Source organism: Anopheles ziemanni, chromosome X (assembly GCF_943734765.1).
Source record: "Anopheles ziemanni chromosome X, idAnoZiCoDA_A2_x.2, whole genome shotgun sequence".
NCBI classification, from domain to species: domain Eukaryota; kingdom Metazoa; phylum Arthropoda; class Insecta; order Diptera; family Culicidae; genus Anopheles; species Anopheles ziemanni.
The window spans coordinates 15,136,840-15,156,576 of record NC_080707.1 but is presented as its reverse complement, the minus strand read 5'-3'; the positions used below and the strand labels follow the sequence as shown (position 1 = coordinate 15,156,576).

General features: G+C 45.3%; 3 protein-coding genes across 3 annotated transcripts; 1 reads left to right on the top strand and 2 right to left on the bottom strand.

The window, feature by feature from the left end:
• The first annotated feature begins 624 nt into the window (after window positions 1-624).
• On the top strand, window positions 625-3,078 carry LOC131290850 (protein ILRUN). The gene is made up of 7 exons (XM_058320033.1): window positions 625-951; window positions 1,034-1,136; window positions 1,205-1,324; window positions 1,400-1,653; window positions 2,271-2,389; window positions 2,450-2,557; window positions 2,645-3,078. Exons 1-6 carry the CDS (start codon window positions 873-875, stop codon window positions 2,483-2,485), a joined length of 711 nt encoding a protein of 236 aa, XP_058176016.1. The 5' UTR covers window positions 625-872; the 3' UTR covers window positions 2,486-2,557; window positions 2,645-3,078.
• Window positions 3,079-4,432: 1,354 nt separating this feature from the next.
• LOC131291150 (uncharacterized) lies at window positions 4,433-7,417 on the bottom strand. The gene is made up of 2 exons (XM_058320342.1): window positions 7,091-7,417; window positions 4,433-7,048 (listed from the first exon to the last, which is right to left on the bottom strand). The coding sequence occupies exons 1-2, from the start codon at window positions 7,415-7,417 to the stop codon at window positions 4,433-4,435; spliced, it is 2,943 nt and encodes a 980-aa protein (XP_058176325.1).
• Window positions 7,418-8,816: 1,399 nt separating this feature from the next.
• LOC131291440 (neuropathy target esterase sws) lies at window positions 8,817-18,759 on the bottom strand. The gene is made up of 14 exons (XM_058320651.1): window positions 18,700-18,759; window positions 18,505-18,604; window positions 18,356-18,437; window positions 17,511-18,268; window positions 17,097-17,426; window positions 16,777-17,021; window positions 15,243-16,242; window positions 14,347-14,622; window positions 14,090-14,276; window positions 13,354-13,470; window positions 11,412-11,528; window positions 10,022-10,233; window positions 9,735-9,946; window positions 8,817-9,240 (listed from the first exon to the last, which is right to left on the bottom strand). The coding sequence occupies exons 2-14, from the start codon at window positions 18,595-18,597 to the stop codon at window positions 8,967-8,969; spliced, it is 3,903 nt and encodes a 1,300-aa protein (XP_058176634.1). The 5' UTR covers window positions 18,598-18,604; window positions 18,700-18,759; the 3' UTR covers window positions 8,817-8,966.
• Window positions 18,760-19,737: the final 978 nt, after the last annotated feature.

Here is a 19,737-nt window from a genome sequence, read left to right as displayed (position 1 = left end):
TTGAGGAGGCGTAAAGTGAACCTTTTTATTGTGTAAACATGCTAAATTGTGAACAGTTTAATTGTGCCTTGCATACAAACTTCACACCGTCACTAAATGTGCAAAAAAAGTCGGCGCTGGCCTATACCATAAAATAGAAATTGTGATAGAAATCTCGATCACCGTAGAAGCTAAAAGTAAAAAAATTAGCTTTTAATGCTTTGAATTCAACATATGACTTCCCTCCAAAGTTACCGGATTCAATTCTAGCAGTACGAAATCTCTCGAAGATTCAATCCCGGATTCAATCGGAACCAATCCGCATACTCATCACTAGTCAGCTTGTTTGTGCGATATCTGCCTAGTCTTGTGAATTTATAATCCTAGGATGATTTCATGCTATTATTTTCAAGAGTCTATACTTGGCTGGAGGAGTTTTGATAGTTCAAAAAAATAAATCATTAAATTGTGGCCTAAATACCAAGGTCAGTAAAATTAGTTAATACTGCTGACCTTAAACAGCTCTATCAACCTTGTGTGGGTATATGGCTTGAGAAATCAGTTGTCATTCCCCTGCTGGAAATCAACAAAGGCCCTAAGCACTGACATTAGCGAATGCTCAAACATTCCGTCCTGAACATTTTGTTGTTTTTCGCAGTACATAACGGACTTATCCTTGAAACTGTCGGTTCACAATCTATCTCAGGTCACTTGGCTTATTGCAGCCAGTAGAAGTTGCTAAAACATACTGTGCATAGTAAAGGTAGGAATAGTAGGCTTCCGGAATAGATAAATGCTAAAAATAACATTCGTGCAACACATCTGGCGGCACTAAGCCCAACTGCTTGCGAGCTGGTCCAATCGTGTACAATCCTGTCTTGCCAATCGCCAAAATGGATAATTCCGATCAACAATCTACCAGCACCCCTATATCAGACGATATCGAACAGAACTTCCTCACACAGTTCAGTTGTAAGTATCCGCATTAATTATTTATTGAACGAACACTTCCATTTCTCCGCTCTGTCATTTGCGTGCTGCTCTTTCATTACAGCAATGGTAACTACGGACAAAGACGAATTAATCAAGCAGTTTCAGACCATTGGCGAAAATCTTAACAGCAACACAGCTATGTTTTTCCTGGATATGAGTAATTGGTGAGTCTATTATGAATAACCTTGCCGTCAGGTGTTTCATTTACTACCGCTCCTACTATTCACATTAGGAATCTGCAAGCGGCCGTAGGTTATTACTTCGATTTTATGACACAGTCGCGACAACCTTCGATGAGGCTCGTGGAAGACCTAACCATCGGTAGAGGCGAAAAGATCACGCCCAATACAGCGTAAGTACCAACTGGATTGCATCATCGAGTACTAGCTTGCGAAATAATACTCTTTTTCTGGCGATATATTTGCAGTATCAAGCTTACATGGTTGGTACAAAATAACGGCGAAGTCGCCTGGCCGAGTGGAACATACGTTGGCCTAAAGCGCCAACCAAATGTGATTCCAAATCTTCCAACGCTGTCTTACGAAGACCTGAAGTTCTATGTGCCTGCAATTCTGCCTAACGAAACGGTACCCGTTTCAGTGCAGCTCGTCAGTCCACCGCAGGAAGGCGTGTTCGAAACAGTTTGGGTAACCTACAACCCGAATGGTACAAGCTTTGGGGGTAAGAGTCTTGTTTTTTTATATTAGAAATATCAGCATAACGAGAAGCTCACATGATAAAGTATTAGGAATTCATCTCTATCATCAAACATGATAATGATTTATTCTATGAACTAGAATTTATAATATTATGTTGGGGTACATACAATAGTTTTATGTGTGTATGTGCCGAGCAAGAAATGTTATTGTTGATTGCTTTTTAAAGTTGTTACGTGGTTTGATTCGTTCGGCGTTCGTTCAGTTTTTGCCTACTAATGTTGACTAACCATCTCGTTTCCGGAATCTCGTGTCCTTTGAGGACAATTTATTTATTTGGGACCGTAGCAGGTTCACTACCGAGTCGTTACAATCTATCCTGGGTAAAGCCTTTGGCCTTTTGTCGCCTCTACTAACGCTTTTAAATGTTTTTTCAAGGGTAGCGACCCCATTCGGCTTCAACCGATTCACAATTTTCATTATAATATTGTTCTAGATGAAACCATTGTTGATGCAGTAACACCATGGTACTTTCAAAGTTTGCAATACGAAATGTGATGTTTCGCGATTGTTTTGTTTTTTTTTCAGTTTTCAACATTAATATGGTTTAATGAACTTGTTTTGTTGTACTATGTATTTCAGAGGAAATTATTTCACGACTGGAGGTCAGCCTGGACGGCACTATGGCTGTAACCCAACAATTTTCGCAACTGGAGACCATTTCCGGCAGTGATGTAAACTTTGAACCTGCCGAAACACAGGTATGTTTCGCAGCATGTTGTTGTACGCCATTGCGCTAACTTACCCTTTTTTTCTTCTAGCCTAATGAACCTGATGACTCTGACATGTTCGGATAGCCGGGATGGGGCGGTGTTGATGTTGTTTATATACATCAACAGTTTAGAACGACCTGGTCTGATAATATGCTGGTAATATAATGTTCTTCTTAATTTCATTTCTTTAAATGTTAACGTGGCATTTTAAAGTAGTTTGCAATCTTTCCATTTTATTTGCAGTGAATGGTATAAGTTGAGGTCTTACCTGAGGTCCTCCGAATGAAATCTCCTCAGACCAGAATCGGACATGTTTGAACATTTTGTTGAAATAATTTTCTTTCTTTTCCCATCATCCATTACAATTGATTGAACTTCAAAATTATTCTTTGAGATCAGGTACAGATGGCAAGCTTGTCGAGTAGACTTCTTAACGGACATTACAATCATATCTGAATGGTGCGTCACCTGTAATCAGAGAAGCGTTTATTTTCTTCGAAACAATAGATTGAATTTTTGGTACAAATGGTGCTATACTCTTCGACCAAGTATGCATATGCACTATAGTTGTTTGTGCTCATTGTCAGTAATGCACCAAGACTGTCTCTCCGTTCAAAACGATATCTGATCAATAAATTTGTTATGTACAACGGAAACATGCGGCTTCTTTCAACCACAAAAAACAGCTAAGCAAAGCAAACTTTTTGTCACCACCTAATGACGGACAAACATCGAATAAGGCGGCATTTATTGCTGCAAACAGGCTGCAAAGATGTTACAGGGCGGGATAGATAAGGCAGGGGAGAGCGAACAGTCCAGGCAACTTTGAGTCAGTCCCCAAAAACTCGGTTCGTTGGACTTCGTTTATTTTTGTTTTTTACAAATCGACAATAACATTGCCACCGTCATGGCCAGGACTTGTATATGTTATGAATGTTGTCACAAGTGGACTAGCAGTAGGAGTAAATATTTTATTCTTAAATAAAATAAATTGAACAACCATTTTGGCGTCCTTCAGCGGCGATATAAACTAGATTTTGGATAATAATTGTTTTTATTTTTTGTTATTTCACCATTTTCCGATGTTCCTGAACAGAGGCGGATCTTCCTACTTTCCTTTTGATGAATAAAAAGGCGGTCAGGGGCGTTTAAATGTATACAATAGCAAGAATAAAAATAACATTGATTAATTGTTTCAGGAAAAAGCAAACTTCTATGTAGGTTCACCACATCGAATTACCATATATACAATGTTGCCTATTGCTAATACCACTAGAGTTTTTGGTAGAGAAACATTCAAAGTGGTGGAAATGAAAGGCTCCAGATTGCTGCACCGCTAGGAGCCACATAATGCGTTGATCCGCCTCTGTTCCCAATGCTTTACCCTCTGTTGCTTACTCACATATTTCAATTTCATTGCCAACTAGTGAAAATAATTTGAATTACAAATTAACCCCTTCACAGTTCTTCCAAGTCGAGAAAATGGCTCAAAAAATTGTCACACTGTTTTTTATATGTTTGTATACTTTTTAGTCTAAAACCAAAGACAATATTATATTTTCTAAAAAATTAGGTTTTTGTTGATTAATTGATCATTTAATGATCAGTTTGCACATATGTGATTCTTGATGATTATCAGCAATAATTTGCCGATAACAAGCAAACATTTCCTTCAATTGCAATTGCCCGATTAGTGTTAAATATATGAATAAAAGTTTACCAACACACAAGACCGTGCACTCGAAATAAACGACACGCAACGAAAGTAGAAACAAAAACTAGCAAAAGCTGTATTGCTTAAAAACAAAAAAAAAACTGTGAAGGGGTTAATATACGGCAGGATATTGCAGACACTTCATCTGGGTTCCTTGTTTTAAGCATATTATATATATTTTATTGCACTCCAAACTGAACGGGACCTCGTTGAGATATGGCCAATTAAAGCAGTCAACCGATTTAACAAGTAGCTCCGAAAGTTCTAAATATGTTATTCTATTTAATGTTGCCTTAGAAATGCATTCAGTTGTAGCACTACCGCGGGCACACGTAGCTTGTGGAGCACAAGAGCTTCTCCTCGTCGAACAGTGTACCGGTGGGGCATCGGAAGACGTTTTGCATGAAGCCGCCCGTCGCCAGCCGGATGCAGTAGATGTACGATCGACAGTCGGGGAGCTGGGTCGCCGGAAATTTGCCTGCCGACAGACACTGGGGAACAGGTGGCTCGGTTGTTGTGGTTGATGGCGCTGTTGTCGTCGTCGGAGCAGCTGTCGTCGTCGTCGTTGTCGTGGTCGTCGTACTTGCCGGGACGCAGGAGTACTCATCGGCCGGAACGCAGCGCAGTTCTGCCTCCGTAAAGATGGAACCCTTAGGACAGCTCAGCTCAATCGGGTAGAGCTGGTTGGCCGTGTCGTACAGGCATAGGTAGTACGACTTGCAAAAGATCGAGTCAGGATTGGGGTGCCTACCGCTAGCAGGGCACACGAACGGTGTCGGCACTGGCGTGACGTTGCTCGATGATGGAGTGGTCACCGAAGCCGTCGACTGGGTGGTGGAGGCAGTGGTGATGGTCGTGGCACTGGACGGGGTACTCGGCTCGGTTGGGGTTGGCTCGGTCGGTGGCACCTGGCCGCAGGAGTATTTACTCGCCGAGACGCACATTCGAATGGCCTCCGAGAAGATGGCGGTCGCTGGGCAGGGAAACCGAACCGCTGTTAGCGTGCCGATACTATTGACGACGCACAGCATGTATGACTCGCAGGCGATCGCGTTCGGATCGGGGTACCGGCCCTCGTCGGGGCATACGAACGGTATCGTCGTGGTAGGGACCTCCGTACTCGCACCAGGAGTAACCGAACCATCGATGGAACCAAGCGTCGTCGACGCTGGTTGTGCCGTAGTCGACAAGGGTGTCGTCGTCGTTTCCTCCCCAGTGCTTTCTTCTGTCGGAAGCTCGGTCGAGGAAGTCGTCGTTGAGATACTACTCGATGTGCTAGTACCTTCTTCTGTGGTGGTTACCTCTGTCGTGGCCTGGTTTGTTGATCCCGTTGTTTCAGCTGGTTCTTCTGTGGTAGTTGATCCGGTAGTTTCAGTCGGTTCTTCTGTAGTATCTGTACTACCCTCTGTTGTAGATTGACTTGTTGATCCCGTAGTATCAGTTGATTCTTCTGTGGTACTTGATCCACTAGTTTCAGTTGATTCTTCTGTAGTAGTTGTACTAGCCTCTATAGTAGACGATCCCGTTGTTTCACTTGGTTCTTCTGTAGTAGCTGCACTTGCCTCCGTTGTAGACTGGTTCGACGATTCCGTTGTTTCACTCGGTTCTTCTGTAGTAGCTGTACTACCATCTGTTGTAGATTGGCTTGTTGATCCCGTAGTATCAGTTGGTTCTTCTGTACTGGTCTCCGTTGTTGACTGGTTCGACGATTCCGTTGTTTCACTCGGTTCTTCTGTAGTAGCTGTACTACCATCTGTTGTAGATTGGCTTGTTGATCCCGTAGTATCAGTTGGTTCTTCTGTACTGGTCTCCGTTGTAGACTGGTTCGACGATTCCGTTGTTTCAGTCGGTTCTTCTGTAGTAGCTGTACTACCATCTGTTGTAGATTGGCTTGTTGATCCCGTAGTATCAGTTGGTTCTTCTGTACTGGTCTCCGTTGTAGACTGGTTCGACGATTCCGTTGTTTCACTCGGTTCTTCTGTAGTACCTGTACTACCCTCCGTCGTAGTGGCTTGGCTTGTCGTGTCCGTAGACTCAGCGGTAGTCGCAACTTCACTGACTGTCGACGCCTCCGTGGTGGTCGTTACGCTCGGTTCTGTGGTTGTCGTTGGACAGGTGTACGTTGCAGAGTCTACACACTGTTCCGCGCCAGGCGAAAACACCATTCCTATCGCACAGACGCCGGGAGCGGCTATAATCCCGTTGTTCGGAGTGTATACGCACAGGAAGTAGGACGAACAGTCCGTTGATTGTTCATCCGGGAAGCGGCCCACACCCGGGCAAACAAACGGCGGTGCTTCTGTGGTGGTGACGATCGGTTCTTGAACAGTAGTTGCACTTGCCTCCGTTGTAGACTGGTTTGTGGATTCCGTAGTTTCAGTCGGTTCTTCTGTAGTAGTTGTACTACCCTCCGTCGTAGTGGCTTGGCTTGTCGTGTCCGTAGACTCAGCGGTAGTCGCAGCTTCACTGACTGTCGACGCCTCCGTGGTGGTCGTTACGCTCGGTTCTGTGGTTGTCGTTGGACAGGTGTACGTTGCAGAGTCTACACACTGTTCCGCGCCAGGCGAAAACACCATTCCTATCGCACAGACGCCGGGAGCGGCTATAATCCCGTTGTTCGGAGTGTATACGCACAGGAAGTAGGACGAACAGTCCGTTGATTGTTCATCCGGGAAGCGGCCCACACCCGGGCAAACAAACGGCGGTGCTTCCGTGGTCGGATCTGCCGGTTGTGCGGTTGTTTGTGGCACGTACGAACAGGTACCCGGTGGTGAGGCGACGCACGTGGCTACCTCGGGCGAAAACACGGTCTCGCCGGGGCAGCTGGCCACGTAGAGCAGCAGCACCCCCTCCGGGCTCCGCGTGCACAGGTAGTACGTTTTGCAGTCCACCGACTCCGGGTTCTCGTATCGGCCCGTCTGTTCGCACTGGAACTCGACCGGCTCGTCCGCCACCGGAGCAGGCGCTTCGCCCACCAGCGCCACCTTGGCCACCGACGGCGCTTCGGGGCAGGCGTAGGCGGACTCGCTCACGCACTGCAGCTTATCCGGCGAAAACACGGTCCCGAGTGGACAGTGCGCCAACGCGACCGTTAGCATGCCGTCCGCGTTGACGGCGCACAGGAAGTACGTCGCGCACGATTCCGCCGCACTGTTCGGCATGCGGCCCGCGGCGGCGCAGGCCGCGTACTCCCGCGTCATCCGGCCGACGTACGAAAAGCTTTGCTGTGTTGCACTTTCTCCCACCAGCGCCTGCAGGACTGTCCAAATCACCGCCAACACTTCGTGCCTCGTTCGGCGCATTCTGATTAGTTTTTAGTTTTCTAGCTTCGTCACACAAAACCGTCTCCTCTGCCACTCAGCTGCTGCTTGTTGAACGCTCTGTATTAGGTTGCCCTGTCTAGGCTGTACTGAATTACAGTGCTCATATCCGATGTAGTTTTATAGGGACACATAGCCACTTTATCGCCCGGTGCCATAAACAGCATTCGAGAAAAACGCTGCCGAATGGATAGTCGCCCCTGACTGGGATGTTTTCCACCAGACTCGCTCTTCACTCTATGACCATCTTATTGTACAGCAGTGGTGCTGCCTGATAAACAAGCCATAAAATGACTGTTTAAGCCAAATTAGCAACAACGATAAAGTAACCTCGCCGCCATACGAAAACAACTGGCAAAGTGCGCCTCGCGCCGCGAAGACATCCGCCGGTCGTGGCGAGCAGTAATAATAATTCCCGGTAGGAAGGCTTTTCCATCCCCCGAGAAATGGCTGGAGAGCCGGCTCCGAAAGATCAAAGTCAGCGGAGGGTTTCGTCATCACACCAACGTTTGATGTGGGATGGGAGACTCGTGCTGCATCGCACTTCGTTGAGCTGGTGAATGTGTTTGCTGTTTACCCTCTTCCGACTTCCGAGGCAAACCCAACTCATCAACCCATTGACAGCGTGCTGGGGGATGGGCACGGTTATCGGGGATGCGACGATAACAACGAGGAACTAATAAAGCTCAAATTCCTGTCTCATGCTGCTTACGACGACGCAATCGCACTGGCATACCGAATCTGCTCATATCTGCGCCGTTGTTGATACAGGGAAGCTCCACGGCCCTAGCAGCACCGACAGCCGTTCGGCTGCATCTATATCGGGAGTACACACGCTTCCAAGGAACCTACGGGCCTCGACGGGCCCTAAACTCCACGTGGTATCGCGCGCGGTGGGATCGGGGGTTTTCATTTACCGGAAGTCATTATCTCACTAGCCATCTAGATAGTGTTTTTCTCCGAACGAGCCCAATCGGGTCAGGCATCCAAAGCCTTCTGCCATTCGCCTGGCAGCTGACACCACAAATCAGTGCCACGACGATGTTAATCCAACTTATTAACGAAACGAAGAAATACCACAAGACCCGTCGCAGTAATAGATACGCTTTTAATAGAACTGAGAAAACCGATCCGTCATCGATTCAAGGGCGGGTAGCAGTGTTATCTGCACATCAGCTGTCCTTGTGCTAGAAATTGGCAAAGCGGTTCAAATCGGTACGATTTAACGATCGGCCTGAAATATGTCAATAAATGTTGACCAAAAAATAATGTTTCCTTCCGCCTTTTCGGCGATAAGAGCTAAAGGTCTTTATCTTCAAATAAAGTTCACTGCCACCTGGGCAGAAGAGAGCATTATAACTTTTAAAATGAGTTTATTTGAAACGATTGTAAAAGAAAACCGTGTGAGATGATATGGCTCAGGACAAAAGAAAGCACACGCAAAAAAAAGTTCGCTCTATTATTAAGACATTGGCATAGGTAACTAAGAATTCGAGAACGGGAGGGCCGGCGGGGCCAGAGGGGGTGGAGGCTACTCTTTCCGATCGCCCACCAGCGCACGGCTGCCGCTGGTCTGCAGCGGCTGGAACGGCCGCGGTATCTCGAGCTCGTCCGAGTCCATCTCGTTCTCGGACAGCGACAGCGAGCCGGCGGATCGCACGATCTGCATGCCCTTCTTCAGCGGTATGCCGGATGGTTCCGACGCGTAACCGTCGTAGTAGTCGTCCTCGCTGGAGGAGTAGCCGCGCTCTGGGTACGTTTCCGGCACCTTGCACACGATTTGCGCCAGGTCAACGAAGGAATATCTAGAAGGAGCAGAAAGAGTAGGACGTGTTAGCTATAGCTATCTGGATTTACTTTTTTTTAAATTTTATCTGTTGATACGGGATAGTCTTGTTACCAAAATTGAACATCTGAGGTAGCTGCCCTAGCAGTTAAGTTACACTAATTCATATTAAATCTTTCACTGTTTAACACCAATCATCAAGCACACCTTTATTTGTAAGTTTGTTATGGATTATTTCGATAAAGGATTGAAATTCCCATCGAAACTGTATCGTATAATTATTTCTTGTAAAATGAAATGAAAACAAAGAGACAAGGGCAGTACGAAAGAGTAAAACAAGCCGGAGACCCTTACGGGCAAAACATTCAAATGTCTCATCTAACATTAATATGATAGAAGATAGATTCTGGAGCGATTCTAGCTTCTAAAGAACTTATGTAAAGGTTATTAAAATATATAAAACCAACAAAAAAAAACAGTGTAAGAGACGTAAGAAGTAACGACGATACTTACTCGCTAAGTGAGTGGTTTGTCTTCTTTGGAATGGGATGCACGGACCATTGGTTGAAGCGCGTCAGGCGCCCGTTCTGCGCCATGTCCTCGAAGAACGCCTTGCCGTGCTCGAAGCCGACGTTCTTGATCTCGTCGAAGCTGCCGAATGCGAGGGTTTTGTATTTGTCTATCGGTGGGCGTATGTACTCGCAGTAGTCGCTCTTCTTCACCTCCTGTTTGACGACGCAGGAAACGGTTGGAAATAAGCATAAGCGTTCCGATATCGTGAGGTGAGCGCAACAGCTTACCTCGAGCTGGCGCACGCAGGACACGTAGGCCAATCGCGACTGGATGTCCGGCAGGTTGGGGACCTTCACCGGCGACGTGAACGGATTCCAGCGTTTGTAGAGCAGCCACCAGCCGGACAGATCGTCACCGTAGTCGGTCAGGTCTGTGTCGTCCTGCGAACCGACGTCGATTGCAATGATATGAGCGGCTCCCTGGGCCCGCATGACGTCCGCTGGACAGTGGCAAAAGAGAAAACCAAACAGGCCGCAACTTTATTCACTGTTTCATCAGCAAGACGGAATTGGTTCGAGGACACATCCATACACAAAAGGAGTACTGACTAAACTACATTATACTAAATGAGGGTATATCAGCGTTTCGTCCTAACAGTGACTCAGCAACCAATAGAGATTTTTTGACATCAGCAATCCGGCAAACGAAGGGCTTTTAGGTACCAATCATGGCAGTGCCATAGTTAAGTTCAACGATTCCCACCGGCGTGCGGATTGCTGCCATTCATCAACGCATCAACAGGACATTAAATGCCTTTTTAAACAGCGCAGGATTTGACCTTTTTTTTCTAATCACACATCGACCGTCGTTCGCTCTTCTGTTGCTGGTGGTTAGTAAATGTACTGGGTTAGTGGTTAGATGTGTGTTAGTGGCACTAGCGGCTCGTGTTTGCTATCATATTCAGCGGAATTGTCTCCCCGACAACAGTGATGCTTCTATCAAGAATATTTACACATGGGGTTATTTTTCTGATTACGGCATGTGTTTATACAGGGCGATTACTGTTTACAATCAAAGTACCTTTCAAGTGAAAATTGTCTAGTGAGGTTTTATGAGCTTGACAAAGGGATTGCTTTCGAAATATCATGGCTCCAACATTAGACACTGCTGGATGTACGCTAGTTTAGTGACAACGGTGGATTTGTAATGAATATTTCGTTTGGTATAAGCGTAATTTATTGGCGGCTTTGTTTAGACAAATTGTGGCTAATGAAATATTACCATCGTGAGCGTAACACCAACGTAATGAAATTATAAGGCTAAAGAAAGCAACAAATAAATAAGGTGGAACGTGAATTTCGGGAATAATATCTTGGGAGCTGTAATAATTATCTCAGATGAGTTTGTCTTGATGATACCACCAAGTTTGCACATGATGTTCGTGAATGTGTGACGCTTGGTGTTTAAAAAACAACGTCCTAATAATTTTGCAATGTACTTAGTCGATACGAACAGTTGGGAAATGAAGCAAACAAAACGATTATAAACAAATAAACCAACAAACTGAACGCAGGGAGGATAAGAAAGCGAAGCACATTTTTACACATTATAAACACATTGAAAGGAAGACAGGGGTGGGGGGGTGGGGAAGAAAAACACAAATGGGTTTCGATTTACCTGGCACATTATTAGTATAGCAACCATCTAACAGCAGATGGCCATCTCGATTATCACAGATAGGGGGAAAGATACCGGCTACTGACATACTGGCACGTGCATAACGCCACAGACATCCTGATTTCGTAATAATAACGACACAACGAAATATGTTTAGCAAATAGCAGCAACAGCGTGTAAACAAAACTAGAAACAAAATTAAATTTGGCAAAACGGTTACCTGAGGATGTGTGTTTGTTCATGTTTTTTTAATGAATGTATGTGTACGTGTATGTGGGGGTGTAGATGTGTGTGTGTGTGTGTGTGTATGTGGGTCACGACAAGATTGCCTTTTTTTTACTCGCGCACATCCCGCGTCGTATATCTCTGATCTTGTTGTGTAACGTGTATAGAGAGGGAAAGAGAAAGAATAGATAGCGAAAGATAGTGAGGAAGGGAATGAGAGAGGGGAGGGGGCTTGCAGGAGCATGGTGAAAGGATACGATCTTGTGAACGAGTATGGATGGTTGTTGAGGGTGGTGAGGATAAATAGAAGCTCCTGAAGAACGAGCCAGCAAAGATGGAAGCAATGGACACGGAAAGTTTCTCTTTTCTTTTCCCTTTGGCATAATGACGATTCGATCGAACAGCGGCAATAAAGAGGACCAGAATAAATAGGAGAGAAAACATAAATCGACAAAAATACAACTTCTAGAGCAAATGTGACGGTAGGCGGATCCCGCCCATCTGATTGGCAACAGATAATCGAGATGGTTGATAAATGATGCACGCAATATCGAATATTTTACCCTACTGTCTACGACCGCTTACCGAATTTACCGAATTACCTTATTTTTGATTGTCTATGTTTTATAACTGCAAGAGCCATAGAAAGAGTATTTTTGGCAGTGATTTATGCACAAAATGGTAAACTTACCACGGGGCGCGCCACGGTCAAAAACTGTTTGGGTGTTGTTTTCGGTCGTAAACAATACGGCTAATACACAAGGCAAAGAGTAGAATGAGGCTACGAGAAATATTATGCAAACAAATAAGTTAAACAACAAACACAAAACAAAATGGTGGTAAGCTCTTATCGATCGATGAGGATAGGCAACAAAAACAAGTAATTAGGAAAAGATTAAAGTTGTATAACAATCTAGCCGTACCTCAAATGAGTCTAGAAATGTTTGACTCTTTTCGCATATGCATGTATCTACTACCAGACTATGTTCGCTGATAATCCAGCCGACGTTAGCTTCACTTCAAGGTCTTGTGGTCCCTATCAGGTTGAGCTACACTACACCACGTTAGCTTTAATATTCTAGATTGTTTTACGTAACATTAACGCATCCTTCAATCACGTACTTGGTCCGTCTTTCGACGAAAGGAAAACCTCCCTCTTAGACTTAGGCTAGTACAGTCGAAGTTTTCCGAATATGATTTACGTGCTATGATATGAAAACCACAACAAACAGATAAACCCAGCCAGCTCGGTCGTTCGACCAAGTAAGGAAGAAGATACCAAAAACCTAGATGTACGATCGCCATAAAAATATATTTACAGTATTACCACCCAATTCTATTTTTTCCGGGTTCGCGCACAGGTTTTCCAAGGCTTGGTAAATATGCATTTACAAGAATACTGTATATGTACAGATTGGGCGACTTACAATTGGAAGCCGTAGCCAAATTTTACCGACTTACTAATTATTACACATGTTAACACATTAGTACACACTAATGCGGCCGTGCATTAGGGGAAACCAAGAGTAGTTTGCACATCTGGTAGCATTTCGAGCGTGTGCAGTGGCCAAATGGAAACCAAATACCTGCTATAAGCGTCTGTGAACCTCGCTATACGACCGGTGGTGGGGAAAACATCCTTATATTAAACCAGAACGAACCTCATACAGGGTACATACATACACGCACATACACACACATACGCAATTTTAATTACCTGGCAGGTTATTGACGTAACCACCGTCCAGCAGTAGGTGTCCATCTTTCGGATCGCACAACGGTGGCATGTATCCACTGAGCGACATCGAGGAGCGAACATAACGCCACGTTGACCCTGTTTTGGCATCCATTGCTCATTATTGGTTAGCTAGTTACGCATTACTTTGATTGGTAGATTAACATTATACTGAAGTACTGGGATGTAATAATTTGATTGTTGGTAAAAGTATATATATATATAAATAATTTAGATAAAAAAAAATAATGAAACATAAACAAACGAAACTAAACACGAAGAACGAAGCAAAAGATTTTAAAGCATGCAAATTATCAACTTGGCCCCCAAGAGACATTCGTACATCCACCGATCGTTCATTTATCGCCGAAAGACAAAAGAAAGAGAGAAAAAGGGATCGCGCGCGCGAAAGTATGTGTAAGAGAGAGATAGAGCGAGAGAGAAAGAGAGAGATCCAGAGACAAAACGGTGCAGAGTATGAAATAGAGACGGGGGACGAAAGAAAAATAGGGTGGGCGAGGAAGGCAAGTTTTGAGTAGGTTTGTAGTATCCGAATGATTTTGGATAGTGTAGTCTGGAGGAGATTAAGGCTAGATATCGTTAAGGTACCGGTACGATGCAGGGTCGCAGAGGCCTCAAATAGCATGATCATCTCGTATCGAAACTTAGCGGCCGGCCTGAGATAGAGTGCTGAAACAAACGGTTGCGTCTACATTACCGTGCGTGTGTATGCGGGCGCAGCTGGCGGAGATATCGGTCGTCAGGGTGAAGTAGGGAATCCAGAGGTCCTCGATGCAGATATCACCGAACGTGCTACGGATGGTCTGGTTGAAGTGGCGCCCGGTAAACATGGAAGTAATCGGGTAGGTAAGGTCCCGCAGCTGGCGTCCCCAGTGGGTCATTTTCTGGCAGCAGAGCAGAGAAAGGAGAATGGTTAGTTGGAAAGAGGGACAAGGATCTGCTGTGAACCCGTACCATGCACCATTCGCGAGCCTTCTGCGTCATGGTCGTGATGTTCTTCTCCATGCACCAGAGCGCCCCCATGAACGCACCGATGCTAACCCCGCCGACCATATCGATGGGAATGCCCGCCTCCTGGATGGCCTTAAGCATTCCAACGTGGGCTGCGCCCCGCGCTCCACCACCGCCCAGCACCAGGCCGACGGAGTTGCCGGTGAGCCAACGTGCGAGGCGAGAGAAGTCTGAGTGGATGTACGGTTGGGTGATCATCACCCGCTCGTAAAGTTCGATCTACAAGATAAGAGAATGTTCAAATTAGTACACCAGTATAAAGTTTTAACTCAAGGATATTTTAAATGCAATGATTCAGACAATAAGGACACAGAGAATAATGAAATGAAAAATATCGGGTTAGAAGATAGTTTCTCAAGTAAAATTTTAAGTTATCTGATAGTTCAAATGCTGTTGTTAATGCTAATATCTAGAATGCCATGTACAATACAATGGAAACCAAAACAAAAAGACAACAAAAAGTTTTTTCAATAACATTTTTAAACTAGTCTTAAGGATTTTCCCACACGACTACGTTAAGTCTATATGATGGTTTTAATATGCATTATCTATGATTGTTTTAAAAGGAGGTTTTAAGACGATTCTTTGAACTCTTTAAGTTAACAAAAAATAAGACTTGATAGTCGGTTTTTATAGTGATCTTTAAACCGTTTTAAAGATTGATGTTATTAAAAAAAATATGAAAAGTTAAAGTTGATATTATTGAAACTGCTTTGCACCATAAAAACAGCAATAAATCAAATTTGAGCTAGTATAACGTTGCTGATAAAACTTGTTTAAGTCTGTTAGTATTAGAAAAGTTACTTGTGTTCACAACAAAATAGAGAGCAGCAACTTACGATTCTGTTTTGGCTTCGGCGGATGAACATTCGTTTCGGGCACTGAATGTGGTGGTGGCGCGATACCCAGGCTCGCATATTCAGCCAGCTGATTGTATTGGCCGGCCGGGTATTGCTGTCCTCCGAGTGCAGTAGCACCAACTCTTTGGCCGTGCGGATGGCGAGCCGATCGATCTCGCGCTCCAACTTGCCCATCACCGGTGATCGATCGCCGAAGCCGACGATTAGTATGACGTCCGCTTGGCGCAGGCACCGCTGCGTCCACTGGCCGAACGTGTTGTCACACTGATACAGCGTGATGTTGTGCCGGTCTTCCTGCTGGCCGAGCCAGCTGGTCAGCCGGTACTCGTTCGGCTGCTCCATGATGTTCGTACCCAGCGAACGGCGTACGATGTCCGACGTGAGCCGCACGGTCGAGCCAATCGTGCTGAGCGAATGGTACAGCTCGTAGGTGAACGCAGTCAGCGGCACGTCGTCACTGATCGCCACGATCGCCACCGTCGAGTAGCGGTGCTGGATCTGCTGATTGGTGTCGAACGGCACCGACGTGAACGTGCTGGTCGAGATGGGACGTGAGCGCATCGAGCCGAGTATCCGATGGCTTAGCAGACTGATCAGTTGCGTCACCACTATGGGATACTTCAGCTTGATCGCGTTGAACAGGCCCTCCGGGAGCTTGGCCAGCTCCGAGTCGCGCACCGCCATCACCGTCGTGGTACGCGGCGTTTCGGTGATCATTTCAATGATGCCGATCAGGTCACCCTTGCCGTACTCGCCGACGATCTCCTTCTTGCCGTTCGCATTCGTAGCCACCGAGCGAAGGCGCCCATTCAGCACGATGTACGTCGAGTCGCTCGTTTCCTCCTGCCGGTACACGGCCCTGCCCGACTCGATGAAGTTCCAGTCGAGCGCGAAGTCGCACTGGCGTACTAACGGCGACAGACGCTTCACAACGCTGTTCGCTATGTCCAAAACCACCGCAGGCCTGTCTCGCATGATTCTGCAATATAGAGAGTGATGTTGAGCCGCGCATTATTACTATTTTAAACAAAAAAAAACGAACCATTCAATGCAACGTACACCAGTTTTGATGTCTTATTCTATATATTATGGTTTCAAAATGGTTTCTTTGTGAAAACTATTTGTTCCAACGAGCTAAGACTGTTTTCGCCTCAACTTCGTGGTTTTGAAAAATAATACAATAACAGACCGACGTATTATGGATTAAATATTGCATTTAATATATTGCAAAATTTAAAAAACTAGTATAAGAAACCAACAAAAAAGTTTATAAAACGTTCCATAATACTTAACAAAAACTTTAGACGATGTTGAAAATTTATCCAGTTTAGAAACTATTCGTAGATGGAGAGAACTTACACTATTCGATTTATATTAAGAACATGTTGAAATAGTTCTGATAGTTAATATCTGTTACTTTGATATCTAATAAGATAAAATAAAACAAATGAGCGCATGATGACACAACTAAACAACTAAAACAGATATTCATTATGCAAATGGTTCTACTTACTTGTAAATAACTTCCTTGTTAAGCAGACCGACACGCGAATTATGTTTAGCTTTGATCGTATATAGACTACACTCTCCCGTGAGCACCGCCAGACCGCCCACTACGTCTCCGGGGTATATCGTAACGGTGTGATTGTCTGTTTTGTCTGCCACGGTCGCACCAGACTCCTGGCTCCCGATGGGTCCGGTCTGCGGATACTGCGTGAGCGTAAGCCCTCCACTGATGACAAATATAAGCAGCACATCCTACCATGCCATTGGAAAGGTAAAGTGTTAGAGAGTGTGTCGGGTCGATTGTTTTGTTACTCTTCCCGCACTTACGTCCAGCTTGCCCTGATGCACCAGCGTTGTTCCCGGCGAAACCTCCTTGATAAGGATGTTTTCCTCGATCGTACCCTGGTGCGTGGCATGCAAACCAAGCTCTTGCATAAAGCCATCTACCGCGCACGCTTTCAGCACCGCATGGTCGACCGGTTCGTTCGGTAGGGTGGACGTACGACGGGCAACGTTGTGCGTTCCTTCGGCGCTCAGATCAACCAGCATGTCCGGTTTGATTTCACCGACTAGTGAGTGGATTGCGTGGTGCACTTGATCCGATGGTACCCGCCGATGGCCAGGGCTATTTTTCGCTTTCCTACGTTGCGATGAGCACTGGAAAACGAGGTAACAGTCAATCAAAGTGAATAATTTCGATCTCCTGTGATATGTAGATGCACGTGGTGTAATTTTCCTTACCTGAATATACTCAGTGCTCAAGCCCAGATAGTTGTGCAATGCGGTTATAGTAACACGCTGCAGGCGAACCATAATCACCTGAATAACGCGCACCAGCAGGTCGGGACACTCGTCAAATACCTGCTTGAAGGCAAACATGGGTAGGCGAATGACCTGCGAGGGTTCAACGGCACGGGCGGTGACCGTTTTGTACTGGCTCGTATTGCCCACCAGTACATCGATGAAGCTTAGAAGCGACGTCACCGATTCGCCCTGACGCACCAGCTTTAGCGTGACCGAGCTACCGTCGGGATTGTTGAGGAACACGTTCACCTGACCGGTTTGCACGATAAACACACTGTCATCCGGATCGCCCACCTTGATCAGACTCTCGCCGGCTATCAGGTTGATGATTTCCGTGTGTTTGCAGAGCTTCAGAAAGACGGGCTTCTCGAAATGACCGAAAATGCGAATTGATTGGAGCATGTAGAGTGCATCCGGCGGCACACGATCGTTCCCCTCCGAGGCCACCTCCAGATACTCCGCCGGCGGTTCGATCACCAGCAGCTGCGTCGGTGTGACGTCCTTCCGAAGCAGTAACCGCTTGGCGAACCGCATCACAGCCTTGCGCTTTCGGCCCTGGCCACTCGTGGCCTGACCCGAAATAGACTTTACCTTACGCAACATGCGCCGCCCGTAGAACATCATTTTGTCACGCTTGCGGAAGCGTAACTGCGAAGCGTACTGGTGCTGCAGTTGCGATGCCTTCTCCGCGAGCTCTACAACAGACGAAGGCAGTTGTAATTGAAATGTTCAAAGATCAATTCGATTGATGCAACCGACAGGAGAGGAGACAATTGTCTTACTTTTGAGATACCGTCTCCGCCAGTTCAAAAAAACAGAAGCTACTAGCGCCATTCCCACGAGCAGTTTGAACAGCCAAAAGAGCTGCAGGAAGCGAGAAAGATTACACAAAATCATTCATCAAGCGCTGGCTGTGATTCCATGTACTTACTCGGTGGTCTTCAATGCTAATGGTGTACCAGGAATCTTTAATCATTGTGCCGTAATCGGCGTAGGATTTTTTAACCAACCCTACAATATCCATTTTGTTGCTGCAAAAAGAGAAGAGAGTGTGCGAAGTCATGTTTACTGTAATCGCAGATCGAGATGTGGCCACGGGTTGTTGACGCGCTATGAATAAACTTACGTCTAAATAGCGCTGATAACTCAAAAAATCAGTCAGCCTAATTGACAAAACACTCCATCGTGTTCTGCGATGCAGAAACAGCAGCAGCTCCAGCTACAACACAAAGTTCGGAGCACTTTACAACACAGTGCACTATTATTTGGTTTTACGCATCAGCTTTGTCCTATTGTCACTACAATATTTTCTCGAACTAGCAATCTACGATGTGCCAGGGAGCGCACATTGAGGGGTATTCCAAGCAGAGGTTGTCAGTTAAATGTCATCTGTACGTCAAGCAGTCAGCTGAATCCTTTAGGAGCATGCACACTACGCAGTGCCATTAGCGTTACTTGCTACTCTAGGACAACAATCGAGGGAAAACCCCGTTTTTCTCTCAAAATAGATCGTTTCCAGCGTAGAATCGAAATCATTCATAAAACACAACATTATTTGAATGAACAGCAACCAAAACAACTGTTCAGTGTTTCATACCGTGTTCTTCGTACGCATCGTATTAAATCTTGATTAATTACAGGGATTTTCAGATGATATCATAACAGTAGCACCATTTATTCCAACTGCAGCACATGATATTCCAACTGTGTCAGTTGAATTTATAACGCAATCATGTTTATTATAACTGTGTCAGTTGAAATCAGAATCGTAGCAGTTGATATTATAATCCTCCTGGTACAGCAGCTTGAGCGAAGTACGCAACTGGTGAGTGTAAACGTATATCGCACGAATGACAGCCCACGGTTGATCTACATAGCAGGTGAGTTCATAACGAATGAAGCTTTTCGATTTCATTGGAAAGAAACTGCTCACAAAAATAAGTAGAAAAATGATATGCAGTCAACATGAAAATTAATCAGCACTGCTTGTTTAAAATTTTTTTTTCGTTTTCTAATGAAATTAAAGCGAGTCATGCGAGATGAATTCACCTGCTTTTTAAATCAACTTTGGCGTTTCATTCATGCGATATACGTTTATACTTGTTAGTTACGTACATCGCTCGACCTGCCATACCAACTTTATAATATCAACTGCTACGATTCT

What these genes read in the sequence shown, in the direction of transcription:
- LOC131290850 (XM_058320033.1), top strand. Translation starts at nt 873, where the DNA reads ATGGATAATTCCGATCAACAATCTACCAGCACCCCTATATCAGACGAT. An exon ending in CTTCCTCACACAGTTCAGTT is followed by an intron (nt 952 to 1,033) that starts GTAAGTATCCGC and finishes CTTTCATTACAG; the next exon opens with CAATGGTAACTACGGACAAA. An exon ending in GAATGGTACAAGCTTTGGGG is followed by an intron (nt 1,654 to 2,270) that starts GTAAGAGTCTTG and finishes TATGTATTTCAG; the next exon opens with AGGAAATTATTTCACGACTG.
- LOC131291440 (XM_058320651.1), bottom strand. Translation starts at nt 18,597, where the DNA reads ATGGATATTGTAGGGTTGGTTAAAAAATCCTACGCCGATTACGGCACA. An exon ending in TTAGCATTGAAGACCACCGA is followed by an intron (nt 18,438 to 18,504) that starts GTAAGTACATGG and finishes CGCTTCCTGCAG; the next exon opens with CTCTTTTGGCTGTTCAAACT. An exon ending in GCCGAAGCCAAAACAGAATC is followed by an intron (nt 14,623 to 15,242) that starts GTAAGTTGCTGC and finishes CTTATCTTGTAG; the next exon opens with ATCGAACTTTACGAGCGGGT.
- LOC131291150 (XM_058320342.1), bottom strand. Translation starts at nt 7,417, where the DNA reads ATGCGCCGAACGAGGCACGAAGTGTTGGCGGTGATTTGGACAGTCCTG. An exon ending in CGGTGGCCAAGGTGGCGCTG is followed by an intron (nt 7,049 to 7,090) that starts GTGGGCGAAGCG and finishes GAGCCGGTCGAG; the next exon opens with TTCCAGTGCGAACAGACGGG.